Below are 26530 nucleotides of genomic sequence, written 5' to 3'. Positions count from 1 at the left end.
TGATAAAATTAAATGTCGTTATATTTAATCCCAATGTCATGGGTGATGGCTTGAGTGTGTTGGGTTGTTTATCTTATCTCTCAAAAAGTAGTAGCCGTTCAAAGAAAATAATCATTAACCTATTTGACCTGAAATTTCCTTTATTATTTTGTATGTGCAATAAGAGCTATAAATATAAATAACATATCCTGCATATCAATGGATAGGAAATTCATGGTGCAAAAAGTACATATGAACACAATTTTTTGCCCTTGCATAACTCAAGTGCATCATTTCTAATAATATAAAAGAAAAATATCTATTAAGCTCATAAGTGGGAAGCCAGAACTGAGTGTTTAAACCCAAAATTGTTTTGAGAAACCCTTAACTTTCTCCACCAATTTTTCCAGTTTAATATATTTTAAACTAATTTATTCTTTATGGGGGCAAAACTGCAAAAATGGAATTAAACCTGATAATTTCTCTTTCTCTTGAATATTTTATATACAAGTAAATTTGGCATTTTAATGAATGAAGTTAAAGTCATTGGGATTTTTTTTTGAGTAAGACTTGAGTTTAATTAATATCATAGAAGTATTTTGAAGGTTTTCTTCCAGATTCTTAGAATTGAGTTTGTTTAATGTCGTTATTGTTAATTTAGCTTTCCAAATTGTTCTAATGCATTTATTTCAAAGGAAACCAGGGAGAATGTTTTTCATGATTTATGTATTTTCTCAGGAAATGGTGGGTAAGTTTAATGCAGATTTCTACTATTTGAATGGACTGACCATCGAATCTCGGAAAAGACGAGAACACTTGAGTGAAGAAGACTTACAGAAAAACAAAGCAATATTGGAAAACTTTACAAAAGGTGGAGGAGCACATTCCTTTGATGAGGTATGCTGGATTTTTAGGTGTTTTTCTTTTTTATTTTTTCTTTGAATACAGTTTATGTAGGTTTTTAATCATCTTTATAGTTGTTGTTTTCGTTAAAAATATTCAAATGGGACAAGCGTAAATGCCATTGACTTTCAATGGCATTCTGATATTGGCTACTGCTCATACAGCATAATATAACTTCAGACAAATTAAATTAATTGAATGTAATGTAGTAGAGCAAAAGACTATATTGAGAAGTATGTCGTAAGCTAATGCTAGATTTCTGACAACCTTGGTTTAGGTTATCCCAAATGTTTTCATGGTAGAAAATCTTTTCCATACAAACACATTGATCCTAAGAGACTATGTTTGCCTCCCATTCCCATACTCTTGATTTCTGCCTTTTCTTTAAAAATATTTTTAGTAATTGTCTCTAGTATTCCAGTTGCATATACTATACCATTGCTTATGGTTTGTTTGCATTACTTGTACTTATGAAAGATTCAAGTATGTTGTCACAGTTTTTTTCTCTTGATCTTTCATAGTCAACAAGACGAGCATCATTGGAACCTCCAAGTACAGAACCTGTATCATGGGAAACATATATTCAAGCAGAAGCTGGTAAACCACCACCACTTGGTAGGACACTCATTTGCAAAGAGTCTTCAAAGTCATTTAAAGCTACAGTAGCTATGGTGAGTAGCGTTTGCTTTGACTATTGAAATTCAGTAACTCTTTTTGGAAGGTTTCAGTTCAACACATTTAAGAGATACTGGGGGATCTGGCTTTCTGATAAGTAACAAAGACCATCCATATATTAAAACCTGCCCTTGAAATTTTCTAGAAATCCTATCGCTAACAGCAATTCCACATTGGGGTGGGATGCTATTATTTGGGAATGATATTGATTTGCTAAAATAAAAATTACATTTTATTTGAGAGGTTCATTGTATTTCAGAGTGAAGAGTTCCCCTTGACGGTTGAGATGCTCTTAAATGTTTTGGAAGTGATAGCACCTTTTAAGCATTTTGCCAAGTTAAGAGAATTTGTCCAGATGAAGCTACCATCAGGTTTTCCAGTCAAAATAGGTAAGTTTATTCATTTTTGCCTTTTCACAGTTTTTATCCAATAAAGTATATGATTTTGTTACTTAACTGCTGTAATGATTAAAAATTCAGACCTTTTTTGTTATTGCTAAGAAGCCCCCATGCTGTTGTACATCCATTAGTATTGTAAATTCAGCCATAGGATCATATCAAAATATAGCTTTTTCTCTGTAGATACTTAAACTATCAATTCTTATTATTGTCACTATTATTATTGAAAACAATTATTGCTCCAATGACATTCAGCTTATAGTCTTCTCTATTTTTTTCTATTATATTTTCATCAGCATGTAGATGTTTTAATAAATTTCCAAAGGACATAGGAAGATAAACTGTTTCTTCATTGTTTGTTTATGAACTCAAATGTTTTGATGCATGCACAAGCAGTCATCCACAGAGAGAATGATTGAAAAAAGAGGTTTACAGCCATATGGCGACCCATTTTTGGCCATTCCAACAAGCTACCATCAAAGAGAGGACTTTTCCAAGAAAATCTATAACTAAAATTTTACAAGGTGGTACATTCCTACAGTGAAAGCTGACAAGGCTAAGAAAGTAGCAGATGCCCGGAAGAGAAGCTAGGTGCTTAACTTCACCACAGAGCACAACTAGCAGAAGACGTTGCCATTTCTTGAGGTCGTAATTAAACAGCAACATGATGATTCAGAACTACTGTATATAGCAAAGCAGTGAATGCTGGCTGTTGCTTGAATGCACGTGGATAATGCCCTGATGCATGTAAAAAGTCAGTAGTGAGCACTTTTGTCAGAAAAGCATTCATCCACTGCATGTCATAGAAAGATATAACAAACTTGACCAAATTTGTCAGTTGCACATATAGTGGATACACAGGCCATATTATTGAAACTGCAGTCATGAAGAATATTGAGGAATTTTACTAGCCTACAGCTACAATTGAGAAGAGTCTGGGTGTCTGTCATCTGAATTAAGGGTTTACATACCAGGAGGAATGCTGCCACCGTAGTAGTTCTGCTAATTAAAAACATTGTTGTTCCTGTTGAACTGGAGATAGTGGACATGAGTGTATGTTGTGTATAAATTCACTTGCCCAGAATAATATGAACAGACTGGTATTTTACTCTTCATGCCTATTTAAGCACAGTATGTTTCTTCATCCTAAAACACAATACACTGCAATACCATAAGTACAGAATAGGCTCACATAACAAAATGTGAACTTACAGGTGGCAAAGGGAAGTGCTTTGGACAATGTTTTAATTTGCTGTCCCATTTGTTTGTATGCTGTTAGTTGAATGGCAACAATTACATTGGGTGCACTATTAGAACCCTTTCACAGAGGTGCATGCTAGCCCATACAAACCAAGGGAGCTTACAGCACCATGGTAAAAATAACCACAACAGGCTGTTGGGTTGTGTATAAATATTGTAGCTATCATTTTTATATTCATTGTGAGTCTAATGATGTCAACACACACAGATTACTGAAAAATATATGAGGTAAAGTAACTAATTTTATACATGCAACTTACCCGGCAGATATATACTTAGCTATAGACTCCGTCGTCCCGACAGAATTCAAAACTCGCGGCACACGCTACAGGTAGGTCAGGTGATCTACCATTCCCGCCGCTGGGTGGCGGTATCCGGAACCATTCCCGTTTTCTAAGCCAGATTTTCTCTGTCGCTGAGGCCGGCAACAACTGTTGTTTGGTCTCTCCTGATTGGAATTCTGCTCGTTTGCCGAGAATTGGTTGGACTGATTTGGTGAAGTACTCTTGTTTTCTCTGGATTGGTATACACTTATTGTGGACTGTGTTAGGACTTGAATTTGGTTTTTTCTATTAATATGGCTGAAGTTAAGGTAACACCTAAGTTTAGGGTGTGTGCAAGGGACGAATGCAGAACTAGGTTATTTAAAGCAGAAGTAGATCCCCATACACTTTTTATTAAATGTAGAGGTTCTGAGTGTGCATTTGATAGAACTTGTGCTGAATGTGAGGGACTTACAGAACAAGGATGGAAGGATTTAGCTTCTTATATTAAGGAAAGAGAGAAGGATAGAGCTAGAAAAGCTTCAGCAAGAAGCTCGAGTAGATCCTGTTCATTCGAACCTGAATTAGAAACTAACAAGCTAGATGATGTTTCTCCCATAACCTCAGCCCCTTCTCCCTGCGTTGAATCTAAGGATTCGCTTTCAGAAATGGAAATAATGAGATCCTCGATCAGGGAGCTTCAGGAACAGCTTAAAGCTATGGAAACGCAAGGTAAGAGTGTCAGTGAGTACAGTGACCCCAGTGCAGTGGAGGGGGCGCCTGATCGGCTCCGCATTGCTCCTAGGCCTAGACCTCTTTCAAACTCCCAGGACCAGGGGAGGAGGAATGTCAAAAGCCGCAGGGAGGATGTGGAGCATCCCCAACGACCCAGGCTGCCTTGGATAGCCGTAGAAAAGGCATCCTGGAAGAGTGCTTTTCTGCGTCGGACTCCTCCTCGTCTAGGCGTGGATGGAGCTCTGCTTCAAAGTCTCGTCCGTTGAAGAGATTGTGGGTTGCACCGAAAGGAGACGCTCTTGATTCGAGCCCTGAGCGCTTTCCTGAGAATTTTCCTTCTAGTAGTAAGAAGGCTAGAAGACCGTCTCCAGCGCCTCAAGACCCGACTAAGCTCTTCCTGCTTAACCTACAGGAACAACTATCCTCCCTGGTAGGCGCTCTACATACGGATTCATCTCGAAGGAAAGACTCCTCCCTTCCAGTGAAGAGATTGAAGTATTAATAAACATTACCTTAATATAATTTATCTAGCCCTAAATCCCCAAAAACCGCACCAAAATTTACCACATTGGCAACCCTGTTACCTCCTATTCTGTCCGCCAGTTGGCAACACTGTCGTTGACAGATACAAAAACCTTCCCTCAAATCAGTTGTTAACGAGCGCCCGTGTTGTTTACATCACGGCCGCTCTTTATAAATTTCCTTAAACATTTGTGTGCCTTTAAAGCTTTCATTATTTGTTAAATGAGACTTTATGTGAATTACCACTCACGCATTACATCACGAAATAGTGAATTAACTTTGATTTCTGTTGTGGTTCTTATCTTAAATTACGAACTTTTGCGCGACCTGGAACTACTGACCTGTCCAATTCTACAATGGATTGCCAAGAAAATACTATGCTTCCTTCTGCCAGCAACATCAGGAACTGCCCGGTTTGTGGGACTAGGATGAGTAGCAGGGAGTATGAACCCCATGACATTTGTAGCTCTTGTCGTGGACAGGTTTGTGACTTGACTTCTTGTTGTATGGGACCGTATGTAAGCCCTGGTCTGACGAGGATATGACTGCTTATATGAAACGCCAAACAATCTTGCAGCGTAAAAGATCGGTTAAGGAGAAAAAGAAATCGATTGCTAGAACTGTATCTAACGAATTCTTTGACTTGGGCGCTCATGGTTCTGGCTCTTCGGTTTCGGTATCGTACGACTCCAATTCCGAATTAATTGATGCTTTGCCCCCTGTACAACCGGTAATTAGTGAAGTTATTTCTGACGTAGATTCAAAGATTTTGGCAATGGAAACTACCTGGAAACAGAATTTTAAGAAATTACAGCTTAGTCTAGATAGAGATATTTCAGCTAAGTTTAACAATCTGTCAGAGAATTTTCATGAAGCCTTTACTAGAATGTCTAACACTTTTAGATTCATTTTTAGCTCCTCGTCAGGTACCTGTCGACAGCACCATGGGTAACGGTGCGACAGATACCCCGGCTTGTGAACCCCGTCGTGGCGAAGGCCTAGGGGGGATCTGGTCCGGGCAGGTGCCTAACGAATCTTTACCCAACGTGTCCCCTGTTAGTCCCGTAACAGTGCCAAAGGGCGCTTATTTAGGAAGGGGGGAGGGGATATCAGTGTCAGGCCTAAGGATAGCTAGTCGTCAGGATTTTACTTCAGGGGAAGTTTCTAAGTTAGGATCTGTCGATGATGATGACGCGGATTCGTGTGATATTGATGTTTCCTCGAATGGATGTCATGATGTAGAATTCAAGAAACTTTGATTTAATTTTGAGTTTTCTTCCTCAGGCGAGGCCTAAAGAGCAGAAGCAGCCTCCGCCTCGTTGTATTACAGAAGGGATTTTTTCTTGACGGTCCTTCCCGGTCACGGGAATTTTTACGTTTTCCCTTTGCCCAGAGGTTCGCGAGAGTGAGGGCGGACGTTGCCGCTAAACTTTCGAAGGTGATCGGGGAAGGGAAGAGGAAGCTCTATTCTCTTCTACGACACCGGAGAGGAGTTTACCAGGTGGCGGATGATTCTTCATTCTCTCGACCCCCCAAGCCAAATCCTGATTTTGTCCGACTTTCAAGTCAACCCTTGCCTTCTAAGGCTTCGGTCTCTGTCTCAATTGAAGATTTTATTGCTATGGAGTCTGTTATGAGCTCCTTACAAGAAGCTCAATCCTTCAATATGTGGGTCCTTGGAGGGCTTTTAATGTATATCAAGGACTCCGGGTTTGTTCCTCCTGATGCTCCTCTTTTTGAGAAATTCTGCTCATCCATTTCAATCGCTTCTGTACATCAGAACGAGCTTGCTGCTTCAATGCAGGCCTTTCTTGTTTCTCTAAGGCGTAACCTGTATTTGTCGCAGTTACCCTCCTCTGTATCGGAGATTCAGAGAACCCGTCTGTTGTCCTCTTCTCCTTTTGGCGATTTCCTTTTCGATATTTCTGTGCTTTCTGAGGTTTTGAAGGAACATCAAGGTGATGCCTCTTCCCAAGCTCACTGGGCCTTATCAAGAGCTTTTTCCTCTGGTCTTCCTCCCGTTCCTTCAAGGAGTAAGCGTAAGTTGTTCCGACACGGCATACAAACCTTCGGTCCTTTTACAATAGGAAGGTACTAGCGGCAGCTGGATAGGTCGTAAGCTTTCAAACAAGGGGTTCGGTAGTTAACTGCTTGTCCGACAGGCGCGCGCGCGCGACTGGGAGGTAAACAAACCACTTTTGCTTTCGGCAATCGGACAGAGGCTTGGATCCCTCCCTCGCTCTTACGACCAGGGAGGCATTCCAAGGTTGGGCGAACACCAGTCTGTTCACAAAAGACTCAGATTCTTCCCACCAAGAAGTGAGTCTTCCTATTGTAAAAGGACCGAAGGTTTGTATGCCGTGTCGGAACAAATGACAATTTGTCCAAAATTGCATTTTTCCTAACTATACAATCCTGAGGTCCTTTTACACATAGTCCCACCTCATAAAACCACCCCTCACTCTGCAGTTTTTGCTTGGGCCAAAAGCAAAAGTGATTTGTTTCCCCCACCTCCCAGTCGCGCGCGCGCGCGCCTGTCGGACAAGCAGTTAACTACCGAACCCCTTGTTCGAAAGCTTACGACCTATCCAGCTGCCGCTAGTACCTTCCTATTGTAAAAGGACCTCAGGTTTGTATAGTTAGGAAAAATGCAATTTTGGACAAATTGTCATTTTAGGACCAGATCTGTACCTTCTGCTCCAGCCCAACAACCTCCTTCTGGCTCTTTTTTCCAGAGTACATCTCAGGTTGCTAGGTTGCCTTCTACTTCATCCTCTTGTGCTCACCCTTTGAAACGCGGGAGAGGTTCTTGGCGTGGCTCCAAGGGCAGAGAAAGAGCTCAACCTCCAGGAGGACCTTCTTCTTCTTCTTCTTCCTTGTCTCTGCGTAAGAATTTTCGGAAGTAGGAGTCAATCACCTCGCCTGGAGACCGCAGTAGGAGCTGTCTCTCCCGCCATTGGTCAGCTTGGCAGGCAGGAGCGGTGGATGCTTGGGTGGTGGAGGTCCTGAAGGAAGGTTACGAGATCCCTTTTGTTTCCAGACCTCCACTTTCCAATCGTCCTCTCGAGTTCAGCAGTTATTCCCCTCACTCAATCAGGGGTCAAGCCTTGGAGAAGGAGCTTTCGACCCTCTTGGAGAAGGATGCCATAGAGCGAGCTCCTCCTTCTCCCGGGTTTTACTCTCGGATGTTTGTAGTTCTAAAGGCCTCGGGTGCCTGGCGCCCCATCATAGATCTTTCGGTTTTGAACAAGTTCATTCTAAAGTCCAAGTTCAGGATGGAGACGGTCCAGACTGTTCTTTCATCCGTCAGGAGGGGGGACTGGATGATTTCCATCGATCTGCAGGATGCTTATCTGCAAATCCCCATCCATCCAAGAAGCAGACCTTACCTTCGGTTTTTCACGGACTCGGGAGTTTTCCAGTTCAAGACCCTTTGTTTCGGCCTCACCACTGCTCCACAGGTCTTTTTCGTAGGGTTGATCGGGCTCCTGTTTCAGCTATTCTGCATCAGTTAAATGTAAGGATGCTTCGGTATCTGGACGATTGGCTAGTCCAGCCGAATCTCTAGAGAAATGTCTCCGGTCGAGGGAGATAGTTCTGTCTCTTTGTGTCGAGTTGGGCATTCGTGTCAACTTCGACAAGTCCAATCTAATCCCATTGCCAGATCATGACTTATCTGGGGATTGTTTTGAATTCCCAGATTTTGAGGGCTTCTCCCGCTCAGAAACGGATAGACAAGCTTCTGAGTCTGATCAAAGAATTTTTGTCCTCCGTAACGCAGCCAGTTTCTCTTTGGAGGTCTCTCCTGGGCCATTTGTCATCCCTCATCCAACTGGTTCCCGGAGGTCATCTCAGAATGAGGTCCCTTCAGTCGAACACACTTCGCCAGTCATGGATTTCGTGTCCGAGGACACGATAGTCGCCTCTTCTCCACAATGTCGGAAGGATCTCCGTTGGTGGATGCAAGTTCACCGCCTCAAGTCAGGGACATCTCTTCTTTCGGTTCCTCCGGACCTAATGTTTTGGTCAGACGCCTCGGATCAAGGTTGGGGCGCACACCTGGGCTCCGAAGCCGCTTCGGGCCTTTGGTTAGAGGAGGAGAGGATCATGTCAATAAATTGGAGGGAACTGAGGGCAGTGTACTAGCCTTCTTTCATTTAGGGAACAATGTTGAGTCGGTTGTCGCGATCTTTGTCGACAACACCACAGCAGTCTCGTACTTGAGAAACCAAGGCGGCACACAGTCGGATCTTCTCACTCAAGAAGGCCCGATCAATCCTGTGTTGGGGCAGAAGACAGAGGGATTACGTTGGTCCCTCAGTTTATTCTGGGCCATCACAACGTCTTAGCAGACGCCTTGTCGAGACCGAACGAAGTTCAAGGGTCGGAGTGGACACTTTGCCAGGAAGTCTTCGACAGCCTCAGAAGAAATGGCCTGTCACAGTCGATCTGTTTGCCACCCCACTGAATTTTCGGTGCCAGATATTCTTCGCCCCTTACCAGACTCCTCAGAGTGCCGGGACAGACTCTCTTTTATTGCAGGAACTGGGAGGGACTTCCAAGCCTATGCTTTTCCTCCGTATTCCTCTCTGGTGAGGTCAGTCCTCACAAAGTGAGGGCAACCAAGCTTCTGGATCTCACCTTGATCGCCCCCTTCTGGCCACAGAAGGGAGTGGTTTCCCGACCTTCTGGAAGCACTGGTGGAACCCCCCATTCGCCTGCCAGAGAGTCAGATATTCTCAAACAACCCCATTTCATCGGTTCCATCAGAGGCTCCACAATGCTTCATCTTCATGCCTGGAGACTGTCAGGAGGTTCTCTAAGCACGAAGGGTTCTCCTCCAGAGTGGCGCGACAGTTGGCTCTTGCCAGACGGCAATCAACCAGAGTAAATTATCAGGCTAAATGGTCGGTTTTACAGACGTTGGTGTAAGTCTCAAGGACATTCAATTTCTAGACCTTCCTTACCGAAAGTAGCGGAGTTTTTAGTTCATTTACATCATGACAGGCCCTGTCACCTTCATGCATTAAGGGTTATAGGTCTATGCTTTCCTATGTTTTTAAGGCAAGGCTCCCTGAGATCTCTTTCATCTTATGTCATTAGAGATTTACTTCGATCTTTTTCCCTATCTCGACCCAGGCCGCAGTGTTCGCCTCCGACATGGGACGTTAACAAAGTCCTTCAAGCCTTAAGGTTCCCTCCGTTTGAGCCTCTGAATTCTGCCAAATTTAGGGACCTCTCTTCTAAGACACTCTTCCTTGTCTCACTGGCTACAGCCAAGAGGGTGGGTGAACTGCAAGCACTCCCTTTTCTGGTTGCCAGATCTGGACAAGACATGATTTTTGTCATAAAACCTTCCTGAATTTGTCGCAAAGACTGAATCGTCTGATAATCCCATCCCAGGTCTTTCGTACTGAAGTCGCTGGTCGACTTTGTTGGTTGGTAATGTTTAAAATGAGGAATTAGTTCTTTGCCCTGTTAGTGGCGCTTTCATTTCATGCTATTTACGCCGCACGAAGGACATTCAGGGTTCCGTCCCCGTCATCTGTTTTGTTTCACCCCGAAATGTTTCCAAGAGACCTATTGAATTTCAAAGTGGTGGGGTTCTAATATCCTTTTTTTTTTTTTTTCTCAAGAGATCTGATCGTTAAAACTGGTGGTTCGGCTGTGCCTGGGGAAGACCAAGTAACCGCCGAGAGCACACAGTATTAGAGCATTTTGTTTTGCTACAATCAGTACTTTTTAATGAAAAGAACGTCTCAGTCGCCAAGGTGCTTGAGGCGGCGATTTGGCGTTCTAATTCTGTTTTTGCCTCTTTTTACTTGAGGGATATTTCTCTAGTTCTAGGCGACCTTCGTTCTTTGGGCCTGTTGGTGATGGCAGGACAGGTTGTCGACAGGAGAATTAGGTAGTCTTTCCCTGTTTTTTTTTTTAAACGTTTGGGGTTTGCTTACCTGTATATTATTCATTAATTTTTGTTTTGTTGTAGTATATATTTTGTTTTTGTTTTTTGTATTATAACCCATGGCAGTTTTTGACGTGTTATAAAATGGGAATTAGGGCAAAAAGTTTTGGTATTTAGGTGTTGTTGATGACAAGGACTGACTGCTTGGCAACTCATGTGCTTGCTTCCATTGTCAGTGTGAAATGGGTTCCCGCCAGCCACTGGGTTGTCGGCACTGGCGACTACGCTTCTCCCAGAGTCAATGATGACCTAGGACTAGCCACTGGTTCGCTTGTCCTGCTTCTTCCACTGTCCTGGACAGGGAATTAGTCGATGGATCGTCTGCTGTCATCTGGTGACTCGCTCACCATCTACTTTTTGTCTCACCTGTTTTCTCGGAGTCAGACACTCGTGGTGAGATCAGGCGACAATTTAGTAGCCCTGAGTTTCTTGTTGACGAAGTCGGTTGCGTTGATACACCCCCGATGATCGTGTAACATGAGGGGGACCCAGGGTTTGAGGAAACCTGTCATTGGCATTCCTTTCCGTCCCCTTTTTTCGGGACCCCTGAATCGCCTTTTTGCTCCGCGCTCCTTTCTCTTGGCACCAGAAAGCTCGAGTTAGGAGTTGCTCATGAGCCGATTCGTTGCTGGCGACGTCGGGTTGCGTTGATACACCCCCAAGGTTTGCTTAGCTTTGAATCGCCCAGACAATCCAGACACTCATCCTTTAGGGAAAGAATAGTGCTTGATAGTCTTAAGGGTGCAGCCTTGCTGTCCGCAATTCGTCTGATTGGTCACCTGGTCGGTCACCTGACTTTAGTACAGACGGACTGACGATGCACTTAACCCCTTGTCCCACCCTGTTCTACCGCAGTTTGGTGGCATTAAAATGGTAGGAGACTTTGAGTTGTTAGTTATCTTAGAACCTGGGTTGAGTTTTGACTGCCTATGATATATATTTCTTTGTTTGTTTTCTCCTATTCTGTCCGAAGGGGAAATTGTATTCAGATTCCCTCCTCCTTTTCAATGTGGTTAATCGGGCTAGATAAATTATATTAAGGTAATGTTTATTAATATGGAATTTTTATTCTAAAATTAATATTAATAATACTTACCTGTATAATTTATCTAGTCCCACCCATCCTACCCCACGATCTGCCTATCACAACTGATTTGAGGGAAGGTTTTTGTATCTGGCGGACAATAGGAGGTAACAGGGTTGCCAATGTGGTAAATTTTGGTGCAGTTTTTGGGGATTTAGGGCTAGATAAATTATACAGGTAAGTATTATTAATATTAATTTTAGAATAAAAATTCCATTGTTCCGATACGTAATACAAACCATCGGTCCTTTAACAATAGGAAGTAGCTAGCGGCAGCTGGAACGGTCGTAAGCTTCGAACAAGGGGAGAACGGTAGTTAACTGCTTGTCCGATTCGTCGCGCGCCGCGCGACTGGGAGGTAAACAAATCACTTTGCTTTCGGCCGTGTGTGGATAGGACTGCTCGTCATCGCTCTGTCGTTTGCTTTGAGTTTTGAGTATATGCCCTCTTTTCCTAGTGTGATTGAGAGTAATTGTAAGTACTTTGCATTTCTTTTGTTCATTAATGATGAGTGATGAAGAAATGGAGATTTCGCCGCGCCCCCCAGTCGCCCGTAGAGTGTGTCCCGGGCTGGAGGGGCGTAGATGTGGCGGATTCAGATCATTTGTGGATGTTGATCCACACGAGGTTTGTACTCGTTGTCGGGGGCGAGAGTGCTCCCGCAACGAGCCATGTGTAACTTGTATGCATTGGTCCGAGGCGCAGTGGGTTCTGTACGAGGGCAGGAAGAGACTTAGGCCGCCCAAGAAGTCATCGGAAAGTCCAGTGACTCCTTTGGTAACGGATACTTCGTCCTCTTTCCTGCCCCCCGGCCAGCCCCCAACGTTTCGCGCCTTCCCCTGCGGGGTAGCGGAGTCCTTCTCCTCTCTCGATCCGTGTCGTGTGGAGGAGGGCGCACGCTACTCCGGACGTCCAGTTGTACTCGGGGTCTTCCGTCCGCTCTGGGTGGGTTCTTCTCCCCCCACCCCCCAAGCGCGAGGAAACCCCTCTAACTAACCCGACTGTTGCTTCCGCAGGTGTGGCCATCAGCGAAGGACCCGCCACCTGGGACAGGTGTGGGAGTGCGCTGGGACTGCAGGCAGTGCCTAGCATACAGGGGTTGATTCAGCGGTTGGCGGGGTCGGCAGTGGTCACTCATGGTACGGTAACCACTACTACCACTACAATTTCTACACCAGCATATGAGATGCCACCGCACTTGGTGTACACACCACATGTGATGTCGGTAACACCCACGGCTGCAATTCAAAAACCAATTCCTGCCGTGCCAAAGAGACGGGTGCCACCGCCACCTGGGTTTCTTTGTATTGCCGACCGACGGACTTCCGCTGCCCCAGAGTCCCCCCCTACCCCCCTGGACCTGCCGCCAGTGCCGAGGATGACGGTAGCTGCCGACAGGACGCCTGGCTCCTCCTGTGGTACCTGCCGTGCCTGCCGTACCTGTTCTGTGCTGTTTCTCAGGCCTGCTGCTCATTCCCTTTCAGATCAGGTTCCTGCTGCTCATTCCCTTTCAGATGTTCCTGCCGTTCCTGCTGTTCCCGGACCTGTTCCTGTTGTTCCTGCTGTTGGTGGTGCTGTCACAGTCTCAGGTCTTTTCCGACAGGTGCAGTCGGGCCCTGTTGCTTCGGCAACTGCCCCGGCTCCCTCCTGGATGGAAGACCTGACGTCTGTCCTGCGGAGCCTGGCGAAGAAGAAGAGGAAGAAGGTGTCGTCGTCGTCTTCTTTGTCGTCTGCTGCCTCTCCTTCCCCTTCGACTTCTAAGGCTAAACAGCCGAAGAAGAAGAAGGCTGCCTCCTCCCCCCCTAAGAAGACTCCTTCGGGATCTTCTAAGGGCCCGGCTCGCTCAGGCGAGTCGGGGAGCTCTTCTGCTGGTCCTCCTGTTCCTTCGGGAACGGGGTGGGCCCGTCGCTTCTTCTGCAAAGAAGTAGTCGACGGGGACCAGAGTGCACCAGCCTCGGCTGGTGCGTCCTCACCTGGTGCTAGCGGTTCTGCCGCTAAAACCAGGTTCCGTCTCGGCCTGCTTCTTCGTTCGCGAGAAGCACCGAGTGGAGCTCTCCCTTCCAAGGGAGAACCGTCCAGCCAAAGTTTTGACGCCCGAGCTCGCTCGCCGTCAAGACAGCGGCGCGGAGCGAAGACTGGCGAGAGTCGTGCACACGACTCTCGCCAGGCCAGTGGACGCTCTCGCAGCGATCAACTGGCTGCTCGGGCTGACGTGACGGTCGCTGACCAGCCACGGGTTGAGGCGAGGAAGGAGTCCCCGCGGTGCCGCCGGTACCAGCCACGGCTGGTACCAGCGGCTCGACGCGCCCGAGAGGACGCTGGCCGGTCTCGACGCGACAGAGAGCCTAGCAGGTCCACCGCCGTCCGCCGCTCCCGATGGGACCGGGCGGAGACGGTGACCAGCGGCAGCCTCGCCTGACGCTAGAGATCGGTCTCGACGTTCTCAGCCGAGCCTATCGCCCAGGCGAGCGGCAAGGCTAGGCCTGCTGCTCGACCGTCACCGGCGGGTTGACGATCAGCAGCAGCCCTCCACGCACGCTGGTCCTGCCAGCGAGCAGAGGGGGGAGCGTCAGGTCTGCCTCTCATACCTTCAACCTCTTCGGGCTACGCGATATAGCGGGTAGAGAGCGATCATCGAGAGGTGCGCCGCTCGTGACCCGGCTATGACGCCGCCATGGCTCAGGCACGGTTTTAGGACCGACCAGAACATACGCGCAAGTAGTTGGAGGCGACCGTCAGGGGTCTGTCGCTGTTCCTCCTTCTGAAGGAGGAGTATCGCGGGACATTGCTCTTGCTGGAGGGACTGGACGGTCCTACTCCACAAGACGCAGTAACTCCGGGCCCGAGAATACAGAGGAACTTTGGACAGAGGTCAGTTAAGCTGATGCGTCTGCATAATGACCTTGCGGAAGGATCGCCGCTACCACCGGCAGAGCCCATGTCCCGGCTCGAATCATTTTGGGTCCCAAGAGGGAGCCCCAAATGATGGTGGGGTTACCGCGATCAGAGCTTGCAGACTCAGTCCTGGATCAGGTGGAGAATCTCGTCTCAGGACGGGAGGACTCGCTAAAAGTCCGGACGGTCTTTCTAAGCTGCTTCCTCCTCCTCTACAGCGGCAGAGGCGATTCTACGTGCCTTCGGAAGACCCGATACTGCCGAAACAGGTTAACCCGGAGTTAGCGAGGCTGACTCCAGGTGTGTCCCTGCAGCAGCTCCTGTCGGAGAACCTATGGTTCTCGTCAGCAGGAGGCACTTGCCCTGGGAATCTGACCGCTATGGCAGCATTCCAGGCAGTTTCCTGGTTGGATTTGTGGTCCCTCACAATATCCAAAGTAGCGGCCCGGCTCCAGGGAGTTCTGCTCTCGAAGACGACGCTTCTTTTAGGAGACTGTGCCAGTCTGGAGGAAGAGCGATCTCTTACCTCGCCCATCAGACTGCTAACCTGTGGGCCAACTTGGTTCTTCGACGTAGGGACGCAGTCCTTACCCGAGTGACCAAGGGGGACCGGGGGGCCCCGGGCGTGAGGCGCAACTCGGGCTTCGAAATGGACCTCTTAGGAGTTCCCCAGCTCTCTTTCCTGGAGAGATGTGGACGCTGCGGTGGAAAGGCGGCGCACTGACGAACAGTGGACCGCATTAGTTCACCAGGCAGCTCTCGAAGGTTACTGGGCAATCTCGAGCGATGCGGCCAAACCAAAGAGCTTGGCTAGCGACTTCCACGGCGGCGAAGACGGTTTGCACCGTCCAAGCCCCGTGTGAAGACTCCTGCTGTTTCAACTTCTGCTAGAGGAGGCCGTAACCACCTGCCCTCCTTTCCCCGAGGAGGTGGTGGAAAGAAGTCGAAACGAGGAGGGAAACGCTAGGGACGGCGGTCCCCCTCACCTGCTGCTGCCGGAAGTGGGGGGGTGCCTGGCGAGCCATTGGGCGACTTGGCAGCGCTACGGCGCCGAGAACTGGATAGTAGAACGTCCTTCGGGAGGGGTATCTACTACCCTTCGAGTCTCGGCCCCCCCACCCCCCCCTCATCTCCAAACCGGTCCGATCTACAGACCTATGTCCGGGGATCAGCAAAGGACAACGCTCTTCGACAGGAGATCAAGACCATGCTGGCGAAACGAGCTGAGAAATCGTGGAGGACCAGTCCACCGGGCTTTTACAGCCGCCTCTTCCTAGTGGAGAAGGCATCGGGGCTGGCGTACCGGTGATAGACCTCCCTCTCCCACCCCTGAACCGCTCGTTCGCACGACGCGGTTCACGATGGAGTCGCAAAACGCCTCTGGTGCTCGACTCGATCAGGGGAAACGATTTCATGCTTTTCATTGGACTTTGAAGGGACGCGTAATTTTCAAAGACCCAGTCCATTCAGTCCTCCAGAAAGTACCTCCGCTTCATCTTCGACGGGACGGTGTACCAATTCAGGGCACTTTGTTTCGGTCTCTCAACCGCCCCACAGGTGTTCACGCGAGTGTTCACTCTGGTGTCAGCTTGGGCCCATTCGCACGGGATACGTCTTCTGAGGTATCTCGACGATTGGCTAGTCCTGGCGAGCTCCCGCTCGCAGTTGCTATACAGGACAGAGATCGACTCCTCAAGTTTTGTCGCGATCTGGGGGATCGTGATAAACTACGAGAAGTCCGATCTCGAACCCAAGCAGAAGATGAAGTACCTGGGTATGCTGATAGACACGGTAGCAGGGCAGGTCTTTCCCGCCAGACTTGCGTATCAGCAAATTCAGGGAGGCAGCCGGCCGGTTCCTGTCTCGCAGGAACAGGCAGCACAGCAATGGCAAGTCGTGATTGGCCATCTGTCGTCACTCGAGAAGTTAGTCCCTCACGGGGCGTCTTCACCTGCGGTCTCTCCAGGTGGAGGGGCTAAGGGAGAGTTGGTCTCAGGCCACGGAAATACCTTACTTTCCCATGGCTATCACGGACAAGGTGAGGCAGGACCCTAGCCTGGTGGCTCGACGACAAGACCTCTTAAGAGGAGTTGCCCCATACGCCTCTCCCCCCCCCCCCCGGAGATGCTTCTGTTTTCTCAGACGCATCGACCGAGGGATGGGGCGCACACCTGGAGGAGTTGCTGACTGCAGGTTTTTGTGTTGGGACCATCACGAAAAGCACCTTCACATCAATGTCCTGAACTCAAGGCGGCGTTCACGCTCTCCGAGAGTTTCAGGACCGCTTGGTGGGACAACTCATTGGTGTTGATGTGCGACAACACCACAGTAGTGGCATATGTCAACAAGCAGGGGGGCTAGTGTCTCTTCCGCTCCATCAGTTGACGGTGCAGGTGCACGAGTGGGCCACGGCTCAACTCGATAGAGCTGTCAGCACGCTACATTCCAGGCAGAGGAATGTAGTAGCAGACAAGCTCAGCCGTCGGGATCAGGTGATAGGGACCGAATGGTCTCTCACCAAGACGTGGCGGAAAGGCTCTTCAACCTGTGGGGGCGACCGGTCGTAGACCTGTTCGCCACCCGGCACAACAGAAAACTTCAGGTTTTCTTTTCAGCCGTGCCGGACCCATGGGCAGCTGCAGAGGACGCTCTCCAACACCCCTGGGACAACCTCTTCGCCTACGCCTTTTCCTCCCTTCTGTCTGATTCGGAAAGTGATCAGTCGAGCGCTGGTCACTCCCAATCTCAGAATGATCCTGGTGGCTCCCAAACGGCCTCAAGCCGTTTGGTATCCGGACCTGCTTGGCTCTTCTTTGCGGACGCACCGAGAGAGCTACCCAATTGGCACAACCTTCCTTAAGCCCAGCCACATCGTAGAACGGTACCACCAAGCAGTCCAGTCCCTTCAACTTCACGGCTGGCTGTTATCCACCATCTCTTGCGAACGAGAGGCTTTTCTCGTAGCGCAGCAACAGAGATGGCTGGACACGTCCGACAGTCCTCTGCAGCTGTGTACCAGGGGAAGTGGGCCGTCTTCTGTGGTTGGTGTCGTAGACAGGGTCTGTCTCCTCTCAGAGCCACTCTTCAGCAGGTAGCGGATTTCCTCGTGTTTCTTCGCCGAGAGAAGCTCCTCTCAGTACCCACAGTTAAAGGATATAGAGCAGCACTGGCGCTCGTCCTAAAACTGAGGGGACTTGACATCTCGAACTCGTTCGAGATTTCCTTGCTAATGAGGAGCTTCGAAAGGTCTTGCCCACCCAGGAACTCAGGCCCCCTGCATGGGATGTGACTCTCGTCCTTAGGAGTTTGACATCGAAGACCCTTCGAGCCACTCCGAGAGTCGTCAGACAGGATCTGACCCTCAAGACCCTCTTCTTGCTGGCCCTGGCATCGCGAAGAGAGTAGGGGAACTACATGTCTTTCTTATGATGTTAAACACACCAGAGGCTGGGGATCTGTGACGCTCCGATTTCGTCCCGAACTTCGTAGCCAAGACTCAGAATCCGTCGATCCCTGACGACAGGTTCGAGTCTTTCACGACCCCTCTCCTTCTGGACTTCACCGATAACGATGCGGATGAGATGCTGCTTTGTCCTGTGAGGGCGCTAACGGCGCTATCTGAAGAGAACTCGACACCTCAGGCCTGAGTGTTGACGCCTCTTCGTTAGCACTGGGGTTACCAAGAAAGAAGTTTCCAAGAACACGCTTCTTTCTGGCTGCGTGAGGTGATCAGGAGAGCGTACGAGGCTGATGGTAGCGACGACATCCGTAACGCTCCGACCGAGAGCCCACGAAGTCAGAGGTATCGGCGACCCTCCTTAGCGTTCCGTAAGAACTTCTCCGTGGCGCAGGTCCTGAAGGCAGGTGTCTGGGCCAACCAGACCACCTTCACGTCCTTCTACCTTCGGGATATTGCACACAAGTCCTTGGATACTTTTTCCTTGTGGGACCTGTGGTGGTGGCTGCTCAACACGTTGTGTAAGCTTACCCGCACCCGCAGGCAGCAGAAACAGCATCGATTCTGGTATGACTGGGAGAATGAATGTGCGAATGAGAGTGACTGGCTTCTCTTCACCATCTTTCTCTACCTCTACCTGTGGGCAGAGGATACGGTCGTACCACGCTGGAAGGGAGTCAGATGCAGGTAAGCTACTCAACCGAGCTCCATCCTATCTCTTTAACTAGAGATAGGAGTGTATATCCACCACTTTCTCCAACAAGGGGGAAGGGGGAGAAAGTGGATGCCTACTGAGACAAACCCATTGCTTTATATTTGCTCATGTAAAGGAAAAAGTTCTTACAATGCTGGTACGAAAGAGATACGCTTGCCCTCTCTCTTAGTACTCGGCCCAGAGTCTGACCATTGATCCTGCGGTGCACACCCCGATCAATCGGACAGAGGCTTGGATCCTCCTCGCTCTTACGACCAGGGAGGCATTCCAGGATGGACGAACACCAGTCTGTTTCATCAAAAGACTCAGATTTCCTCCCCACCAAGAAGTGAGTCTTCCTATTGTTAAAGGACCGATTGGTTTGTATTACGTATCGGAACAAATGACAAGTTTGTCGAAAAGTTGCATTTTTCCTAACTATACAAACCTGAGGTCCTTTACATATAGTCCCATCCTCATGCCACCCCTCACTCTGCGTATTTTGCATGGGCCAAAAGCAAAAGTGATTTGTTTACCACCGCGCGACGATCGGACAAGCAGTTAACTACCGTTCTCCCTTGTTCGAAGCTTACGACCGTTCCAGCTGCCGCTAGCTACTTCCCTATTGTTAAGGACCTCAGGTTTGTATAGTTATTGGAAAAATGCAATTTTCGACAAATTGTCATTTTTCTTCTCCTGGTAGAAGGGAAGTTTCTCACTCTAGCAGGCGTTCGTCACCTGAGAGACTCTCTCGATCTCCCTTCAAGCGATCCTCACCTCTGTATAGAAGGAAAGTTCCCAGCGGTAGCCGCTCTCAGAGCAAACGCTCAGCTACGTTTTTACGGAGAGTTCAGGAGTCGGACCTCCCTCTACTGAAAAGACCAGGTCAGGCGTCAAGAGCCTAAGAAACAGGATGTTTTCAAACGCCAGGAGTTGACAGAGCCTAGTAGGCGCCAAGAATCTAGTAGGCGTATAGAGCTTACCAGACGCCAGGAGTCTAGTGAGAGGCGTCAAGAGCTTACCAGGAGTCAGGACAGGCGCCAGGAGTCAAGCAGGCGCCAGGAGTCAAGCAGGCTTCAGGAGTAATGCAGGCGTCAGGAGTCAAGCAGGCGCCAGGAGTCAAGCAGACGCCAGGAGTCAAGCAGACGCCAGGAGTCAAGCAGACGCCAGGAGTCAAGCAGACGCCAGGAGTCAAGCAGGCGTCAGGAGTCAAGCAGGCGCCAGGAACCTTGTAGGAGCTTAGGTCGGAGTAAGACCCCTTCTCACTTTATGAGCTCTTCTGAGAGTAGGAGCCCTTCACCTGGTAGAAACAGGTTACTGAGAGGAGATCTCCTGCCTTTTTTTACGAGCTCCCTTGCGCCTTGCAGTAGCAAGAATAGGTCGCATGGACGACGATCTTCTTCTTTTGAGAGAAGTCCCTCTACTTCTTAAGAACCGCTCTCCTTCGAAGGGATCTCCTGCAGCCGGAGACTTAGAAGAAGTCTCGGATGAGGAATTACCAGTTGATTTAGTAGTCTCTGACTATAAGAGATTGTCTTTGTTGTTGTTGAAGGAGTTCAGGGATAAGCTTCAACCAGCGGATCCGCCCTCTTCAGGGTCTTTGTTGTCAAGCACGAAGTCTCCAAAAACATCCTCATTCATGAAAATGCGTCCTACCCTTAGCATGAAAAAAGCATTCAAAGGCTTTGGAGAGGGGCTTTAAAACTTAAAACTAAAAGGAAGAAGGGGCAAGACTTTTTTTCCATGCCCTCCTTCAAAAGCAGACGGGTAAACCCTGGCAGATGGTATGATACCCAGGAGCCTATGGCTTAGGACTGCCTTCATCCGCAGATGCAGATTACGCTTCCTTAGTCGATTCCTTCTTCAAGGATCTCAGCAAAAGCGACGTGGGGGATGTGTGAACTAGATCATCTCCTAAAGGGCCTCTTCAGGACACTAGAAGTGTTTAATTTTATGGACTGGGCTCTGGGAGCCCTTGCGAAGAGAGCCCAAGATCCCGAATTTGTCAGTATGGAGGAACTCTCGAGTGTATTGTTTAGACAGAGCGGTGATGGACGGTTCGGTGGAAGTGGCTGCCCTTTTTGGATCGAGAGTATTGAAAAAGAGGTCAGTGTATGGTTCTTTTCTGTCCAAGTCAGTCTCTCCTCTGCAGAGGTCGGCTTTGCTATATTCTCCACTATCTAACCACCTCTTCCCACAGGACACGTTGAGGGATATAGCAAAATCCTTAGCTGGTAAGGCTATGCAGGATCTACTGACACAATCAGCAAAGAGGTTCAAGCCTGCTGTTCCCTTTCAAAAGAAGGAGAAAGCACCTCTTCAGCAGCCCTTTCGAGGAGCCTCTTCCTCCTCAAGAACCCCTTTTAGAGGTAGGAGACCGGACACCAGAGGAAGACCTTCCAGGAGACTTGCCAGGAAGGCAAAATGAAGAAGTCCTCCAGATAGCTGTAGGCGCCAGACTTTCGAACTTTGCCAGAGTCTGGGCGCAGAGAGGGGCGGACAGCTGGACCCTCTCTATCCTCGAGAGAGGATACCTCATCCCCTTCAGGGAATATCCTCCCTTAACAAGAACTCCAAGGGAGTTAACGGCGAGATACAAAGATCCTGTCAAGAGTCAAGCTCTCCTGCAAGCAGTAGAACTTATGCTGCAGAAGAGGGCAATAGAACCAGTTCAAGATCTCCACCTCACAGGTTTCTACAACCGTCTATTCCTGGTACCCAAAGCCTCGGGCGGGTGGAGGCCGGTTTTGGACATAAGTGCGCTGAACTTCTTTGTGATCAAGAAGAAGTTCTCGATCGAGACTTCTTCCTCTGTGCTTTCTGCTCTTCGTCCAGGGGACTGGATGGTATCCCTGGACCTTCAAGATGCATATTTCCATGTGCCAATCCATCCGGCATCAAGGAAATACCTCAGATTCATGTCACAGGGAAGAGTCTTCCAATTTTGACGCTTTGCTTCGGACTGTCGACGGCCCCTCAAGTCTTCACGGGTGTCCTAAGGAATGTGGCGCATTGGCTACATTTGAAAGGAATCAGGATCTCGATGTATTTGGACGACTGGCTAATACGAGCAAAGTCGAAGGATCAGTGTCTGGAGGACCTTTCGGTAACACTAAAGATGACACAGTCACTGGGACTCCTAGTCAACGTCGAGAAGTCCCAGCTGAATCCCCAGCAGAACATAGTTTATCTGGGGATTCAGATGGATTCTCGGGGTTTTCTAGCATCTCCATCAACAGAGAGAGTAGAACGCTGCCTTTCAAAGGTGTCAGTTTTTCTAGGGAAAGAACATTGCTTTGCAAGGGAATGGATGAGTTTGCTGGGAACCATATCCTCGTTGGAGCAGTTCGTTTCCTTAGGGAGACTGCACCTAAGACCCCTTCAGTATTATCTGAAGGAGAACTGGGATCAGAGTTCCCAGGACCTCGAAGAATCGTTCAGAATCACAGACAAGATCAAGCAAGATCTTCAGTGGTGGCTAGACCCGAAGAAGCTCGGTCAAGGAGTATCCTTACACATAAAGAGCCCTCTCCGAGCGTTGTTTGCAGACGCGTCGGATGTAGGATGGGGAGTAACGTTGGGTTCGGAAGAAGTGTCAGGCACCTGGGAAGGAGCACAGGTGTCCTGGCACATAAACAAAAAGTAGTTGAAAGCCATTCACTTAGCTCTCTTACACTTTCAAAAGCAGATCTCAGGATCGATCATTCAGGTCAATTCCGACAACACGACAGCCCTAGTGTATATCAGAAAGCAAGGGGGAACCCATTCATTCTCCCTTTACGAGACAGCGACGGAGTTGTTGCTTTGGGCTTAAGAGAAGGAGATCTCTCTGCTGAACGGAGGATTTATACAGGATACAGGGAGAGATAAATGTTCGAGCGGATCTGCTAAGGCATCAAAAAACCCAAGTTCCTCCCCACCGAATGGAACCCTCAAACCCTAAAGTGTGCGAGCGGTTATGGGGAAGGCCGAACATAGACTTGTTCGCAACCAACTGGAACAAAAGGTTGGAGAATTATTGCTCTCCGATCACAGGTCCAAGAGCAATAGCAATAGACCACCTCCTCATGGATTGGAAGGGACTAGACGGGTACGCTTTTCCCCCCTTCAAACTAGTAGGGGAAGTAATAAGGAAGTTCGCCTCTTCAGAAGAAGCGAAACTTACGTTGATCGCCCCCTTTTGGCCAGCCCTAGATTGGGTGACAGAGTTACTGGAGTGGATGGTGGATCTTCCCAGATCGCTCCCACTAAGGAGCGATCTTCTCAAACACACCCCACTTTGACAGGTATCACAAAAACCTCCCCGCTCTAAGTCTGACTGCCTTCAGACTATCGAAGGACTTGTTAGAGCGAGAGGGTTTTCTCGAGAAGCTTCAAAAGCAATCGCAAGAGCCAGGAGACCTTCCACGTTACGAGTGTACCAGTCCAAGTGGGAGGTGTTTAGAAGATGGTGCAAGGCGCATGAGGTATCCTCTTCCAGTACCTCTATAACTGACATTGCAAATTTTCTTCTTTACCTTAGAAGAAAGTGTGGCCTAGCTGTCTCTACAATCAAGGGGTATAGAAGTATGCTGGCCTCGGTTTTCAGGCATAGAGGCCTGGATGTGTCGGACAATAAGGACCTACATGATCTTATTAGGTCTTTCGAGACCTCAAAATGTCAGAACGCAAAGAATCCCAGTTGGAATTTGGATATAGTCCTTCATTATCTTATGTCTAAAAAATTCGTACCTGCCAATAAGTCTTCCTTTAGAGATTTGACAAGGAAGTCTCTGTTCCTGTTCGCCCTAGCTACGGCAAAAAGGGTAAGTGAACTTCAAGCGTTAGAAGGCAGAGTGGGTTTTAAGAAGGAGGCTGCAATTTGCTCTTTTAAGCCTCTCTTCTTAGCCAAGAACGAAAACCCATCAAAACCATGGCCTAGAAGCTTCGAAGTGAAAGCGCTTTTCTTCTCTTACGGGAGAAGAACAGGAGAAGACCTTATGCCCTGTAAGAGCACTAAAATTTTATTTACAAAGAAAGTCTCTTTTGGGAGGTACGCAAGAAAGTCTTTGGTGTTCGGTCAAGGATCCGACAAGACCTATTTCAAAAAACAAAAAACGCCCTTACGTTTTTCATTAAAGAACATTATTAAGGAAGCGCATCTTAAATGTGGAGAAGAACCGTTTTAGGCTCCTCAGAGTGAAAGCACACGAAGTGAGGGCCATAGCAACCTCAATGGCCTTTCATAAAACGTGGTCCCTTCAAGCCCTAATAGAGTCCATGTATTGGAAGTGTAACTCGGTGTTCGCTTCGCACTATCTAAGAGATGTGAGAGTTACTTATGAGAAGTGCTTTTCACTGGGAGCATACGTTTCCGCGGATTTAGTGCTGGGAGGAGGAGCTGAGGTTAATCATAATTAGGTTAGTTAATGTAATTTTAGCATTATGGTGTTTGGTTTTTATGGTTGATTGGAAGAGGGTATAGGAATAACCCCTTTCAATTCCTAGATTTAACATGGTTAGGAGGGTCAGGTGGTAGGGATTAACTTGTGGTCTCCTTGTTGTGCATTATGTAAAACCTAAAGCTCTGTCATGTAAGAGGGCTAGCCCCCATTGATAAGATACAGGTCAGGCTCTGCCATGTAAGCGGGTAAGCCCCCATTGGCACGATCCATGCAGGCTCTGTCGCGTAAGCGGGCTAGCCCCCATTGACATGATCCAGAAGGGCTATTTGGTTATAGGTCTTTACCTCGCTGAAGCTCTTGAGGCATGCAGACTAAATGACAGTAATCATGAAGTCTTCTGCCCAGACAGGTAAGAACCAAGGATTGATATCCTACAGCAATTGTTGTTTCCCGTTATTAAATTTTTATTTTTGTGTGTATTTAGCTGTCTCTTACCCTCCACCAAGGGTGCCAATCAGCTAAGTATATATCTGCGGGGTAAGTTGCATGTATAAAAATGATATTGTTAAGATACAATGAAGTTTTATACATACTTACCTGGCAGATATATACTTAGCTATAGACTCCGTCATCCCGACAGAATTCAAAACTCGCGGCACACGCTACAGGTAGGTCAGGTGATCTACCATTCCCTCCGCTGGGTGGCGGTATCCAGAACCATTCCCGTTTTCTAAGCCAGATTTTCTCTTCCACCTGTCTCCTGAGGGGAGGCTGGGTGGGCCCTTAATCGTATATATCTGCCAGGTAAGTATGTATAAAACTTCATTGTATCTTAACAATATCATTTTAGATCAAGAACATTAAGTATATACTATATAGAAAAAAGATAGCCAAGTGAAAAAGGGATAAGATAAATACTTCTGATAAGAAAAACTGAAAATATAATGGGGAAGTGATGAAGCATGTTTTTTTTACACTTTCAAAAGTCAATTGAATAAAGTATACTATCATGATTTTTAATATTTTTCTTTTTTTCACAGATATTCCAATCCTACCAACTGTGTCAGCAAAAATTACATTCCAGGAGTTTGCATTCAAAGATGACATCCCTGACTCATATTTTGAAGTTCCTGCAGGTTATAAGGAAGATCCAAATAGGTATGTTACTTTACTGCGTCTTTTCAAAAATTGTGTGTTTGTAGTTGAAGTAAAGAAGGAGTTTTTCTTTCCATATATAAGTGAAAATCTGAGATCAGGCATCACTTAATTAAATTAGCTACTTTAACCATTACACAAAAATGTAATGGATTTTTATTGGAGTTTTCCATAAATTATTTATGATTTATTCCAGTGTTTCATAGTCACTATGAATAAATATTTAATTTTTTTTGTTTGCGAACCATGCTTTTTAAGGGTATTTTATTTTTTAATATTTAGATAGACATATTACCTCCTGTTGATGTTTACCAACAGAGAATTTGGTTAAATGGCCAGGAATGCTATATCATTTCTAAATGCCTTGTAAAAACATTATGCATTACGATGGTAGACCTCTAGGGGTACCACTTATTGAGCCTTGCTAGGTGCAGTATAAATGGCACCAAATGTTATTTGGAGTGTCAGTTTGACCATAGCAGGATTGCTTTTTTGACTTTTACTTTTTATTCATTCCCTTTGATTTCTTTCTATTTGGCTGCTCCTTTTACTTTTTATTCATTCCCTTTGATTTCTTTCTATTTGGCTGCTCTAACTACTTGAACTTTCTAAATGAATCACCTCTCATTGGTGAATAAGTCCTTCAGGAAGCCAATAGTAGTAAGCCGTTCCTTTCTCAAGTCACATAACCATTGGAAGGTGGGCATCTCACTAGCTTTCTCTTATGAGGAAGTTTCTGAGTTTATGGAGTGGTCATCAGAAACAGTGCTCCTCAAACTTGACTGCTTTGAGATTGAACAGGTCAATTGCACTGTGCATCAGTAGGTGGTATGGTAAGTCCCAACCTAGTGGGAAGTGACTGGTCCCTCTGATGCTGTGGTACTTCTGAGAAATTGCAGAGAGTGCTGTGTCAGTGGGCTCTTGGCTATCTAAGATCAGTGCACTTATAACAAACTGCACATTGATTGTATCCATAAGCTCATACATGTCCATGTTACAAGGAGACTTCTCCTTCGCCTGGGATATGCCCAGCTCTGACTACCATAGGTTTGTTCCTATACGATATGCAAACCCTCGGTCCTTTACATAAGGAATTACTTACGGCGTAGCTGGAATTACGGCCGTTGAATCTTGAACAAGTTGGTTAGGCAGTAACTACCG

The 26530-nt window shown here is 47.3% G+C and overlaps 1 protein-coding gene across 1 annotated transcript in view; it reads left to right on the top strand.

The window, feature by feature from the left end:
- LOC135208484 (ankyrin repeat domain-containing protein 13C-like) overlaps positions 1–26530 on the top strand; it is a gene marked incomplete in the record, with an annotated part of 63173 nt that overhangs the window by 20596 nt on the left and 16047 nt on the right. Inside the window, 4 exon segments of the mRNA XM_064240715.1 lie at positions 718–876; positions 1404–1553; positions 1817–1946; positions 25255–25372. Coding sequence (XP_064096785.1) covers positions 718–876; positions 1404–1553; positions 1817–1946; positions 25255–25372 — 557 coding nt within the window.

Source organism: Macrobrachium nipponense, chromosome 35, assembly GCF_015104395.2.
Source record: "Macrobrachium nipponense isolate FS-2020 chromosome 35, ASM1510439v2, whole genome shotgun sequence".
Lineage (NCBI taxonomy): Eukaryota > Metazoa > Arthropoda > Malacostraca > Decapoda > Palaemonidae > Macrobrachium > Macrobrachium nipponense.
The sequence above is the reverse complement of the archived record's forward strand: the minus strand, read 5'-3'. Positions and strand labels throughout refer to the sequence as shown.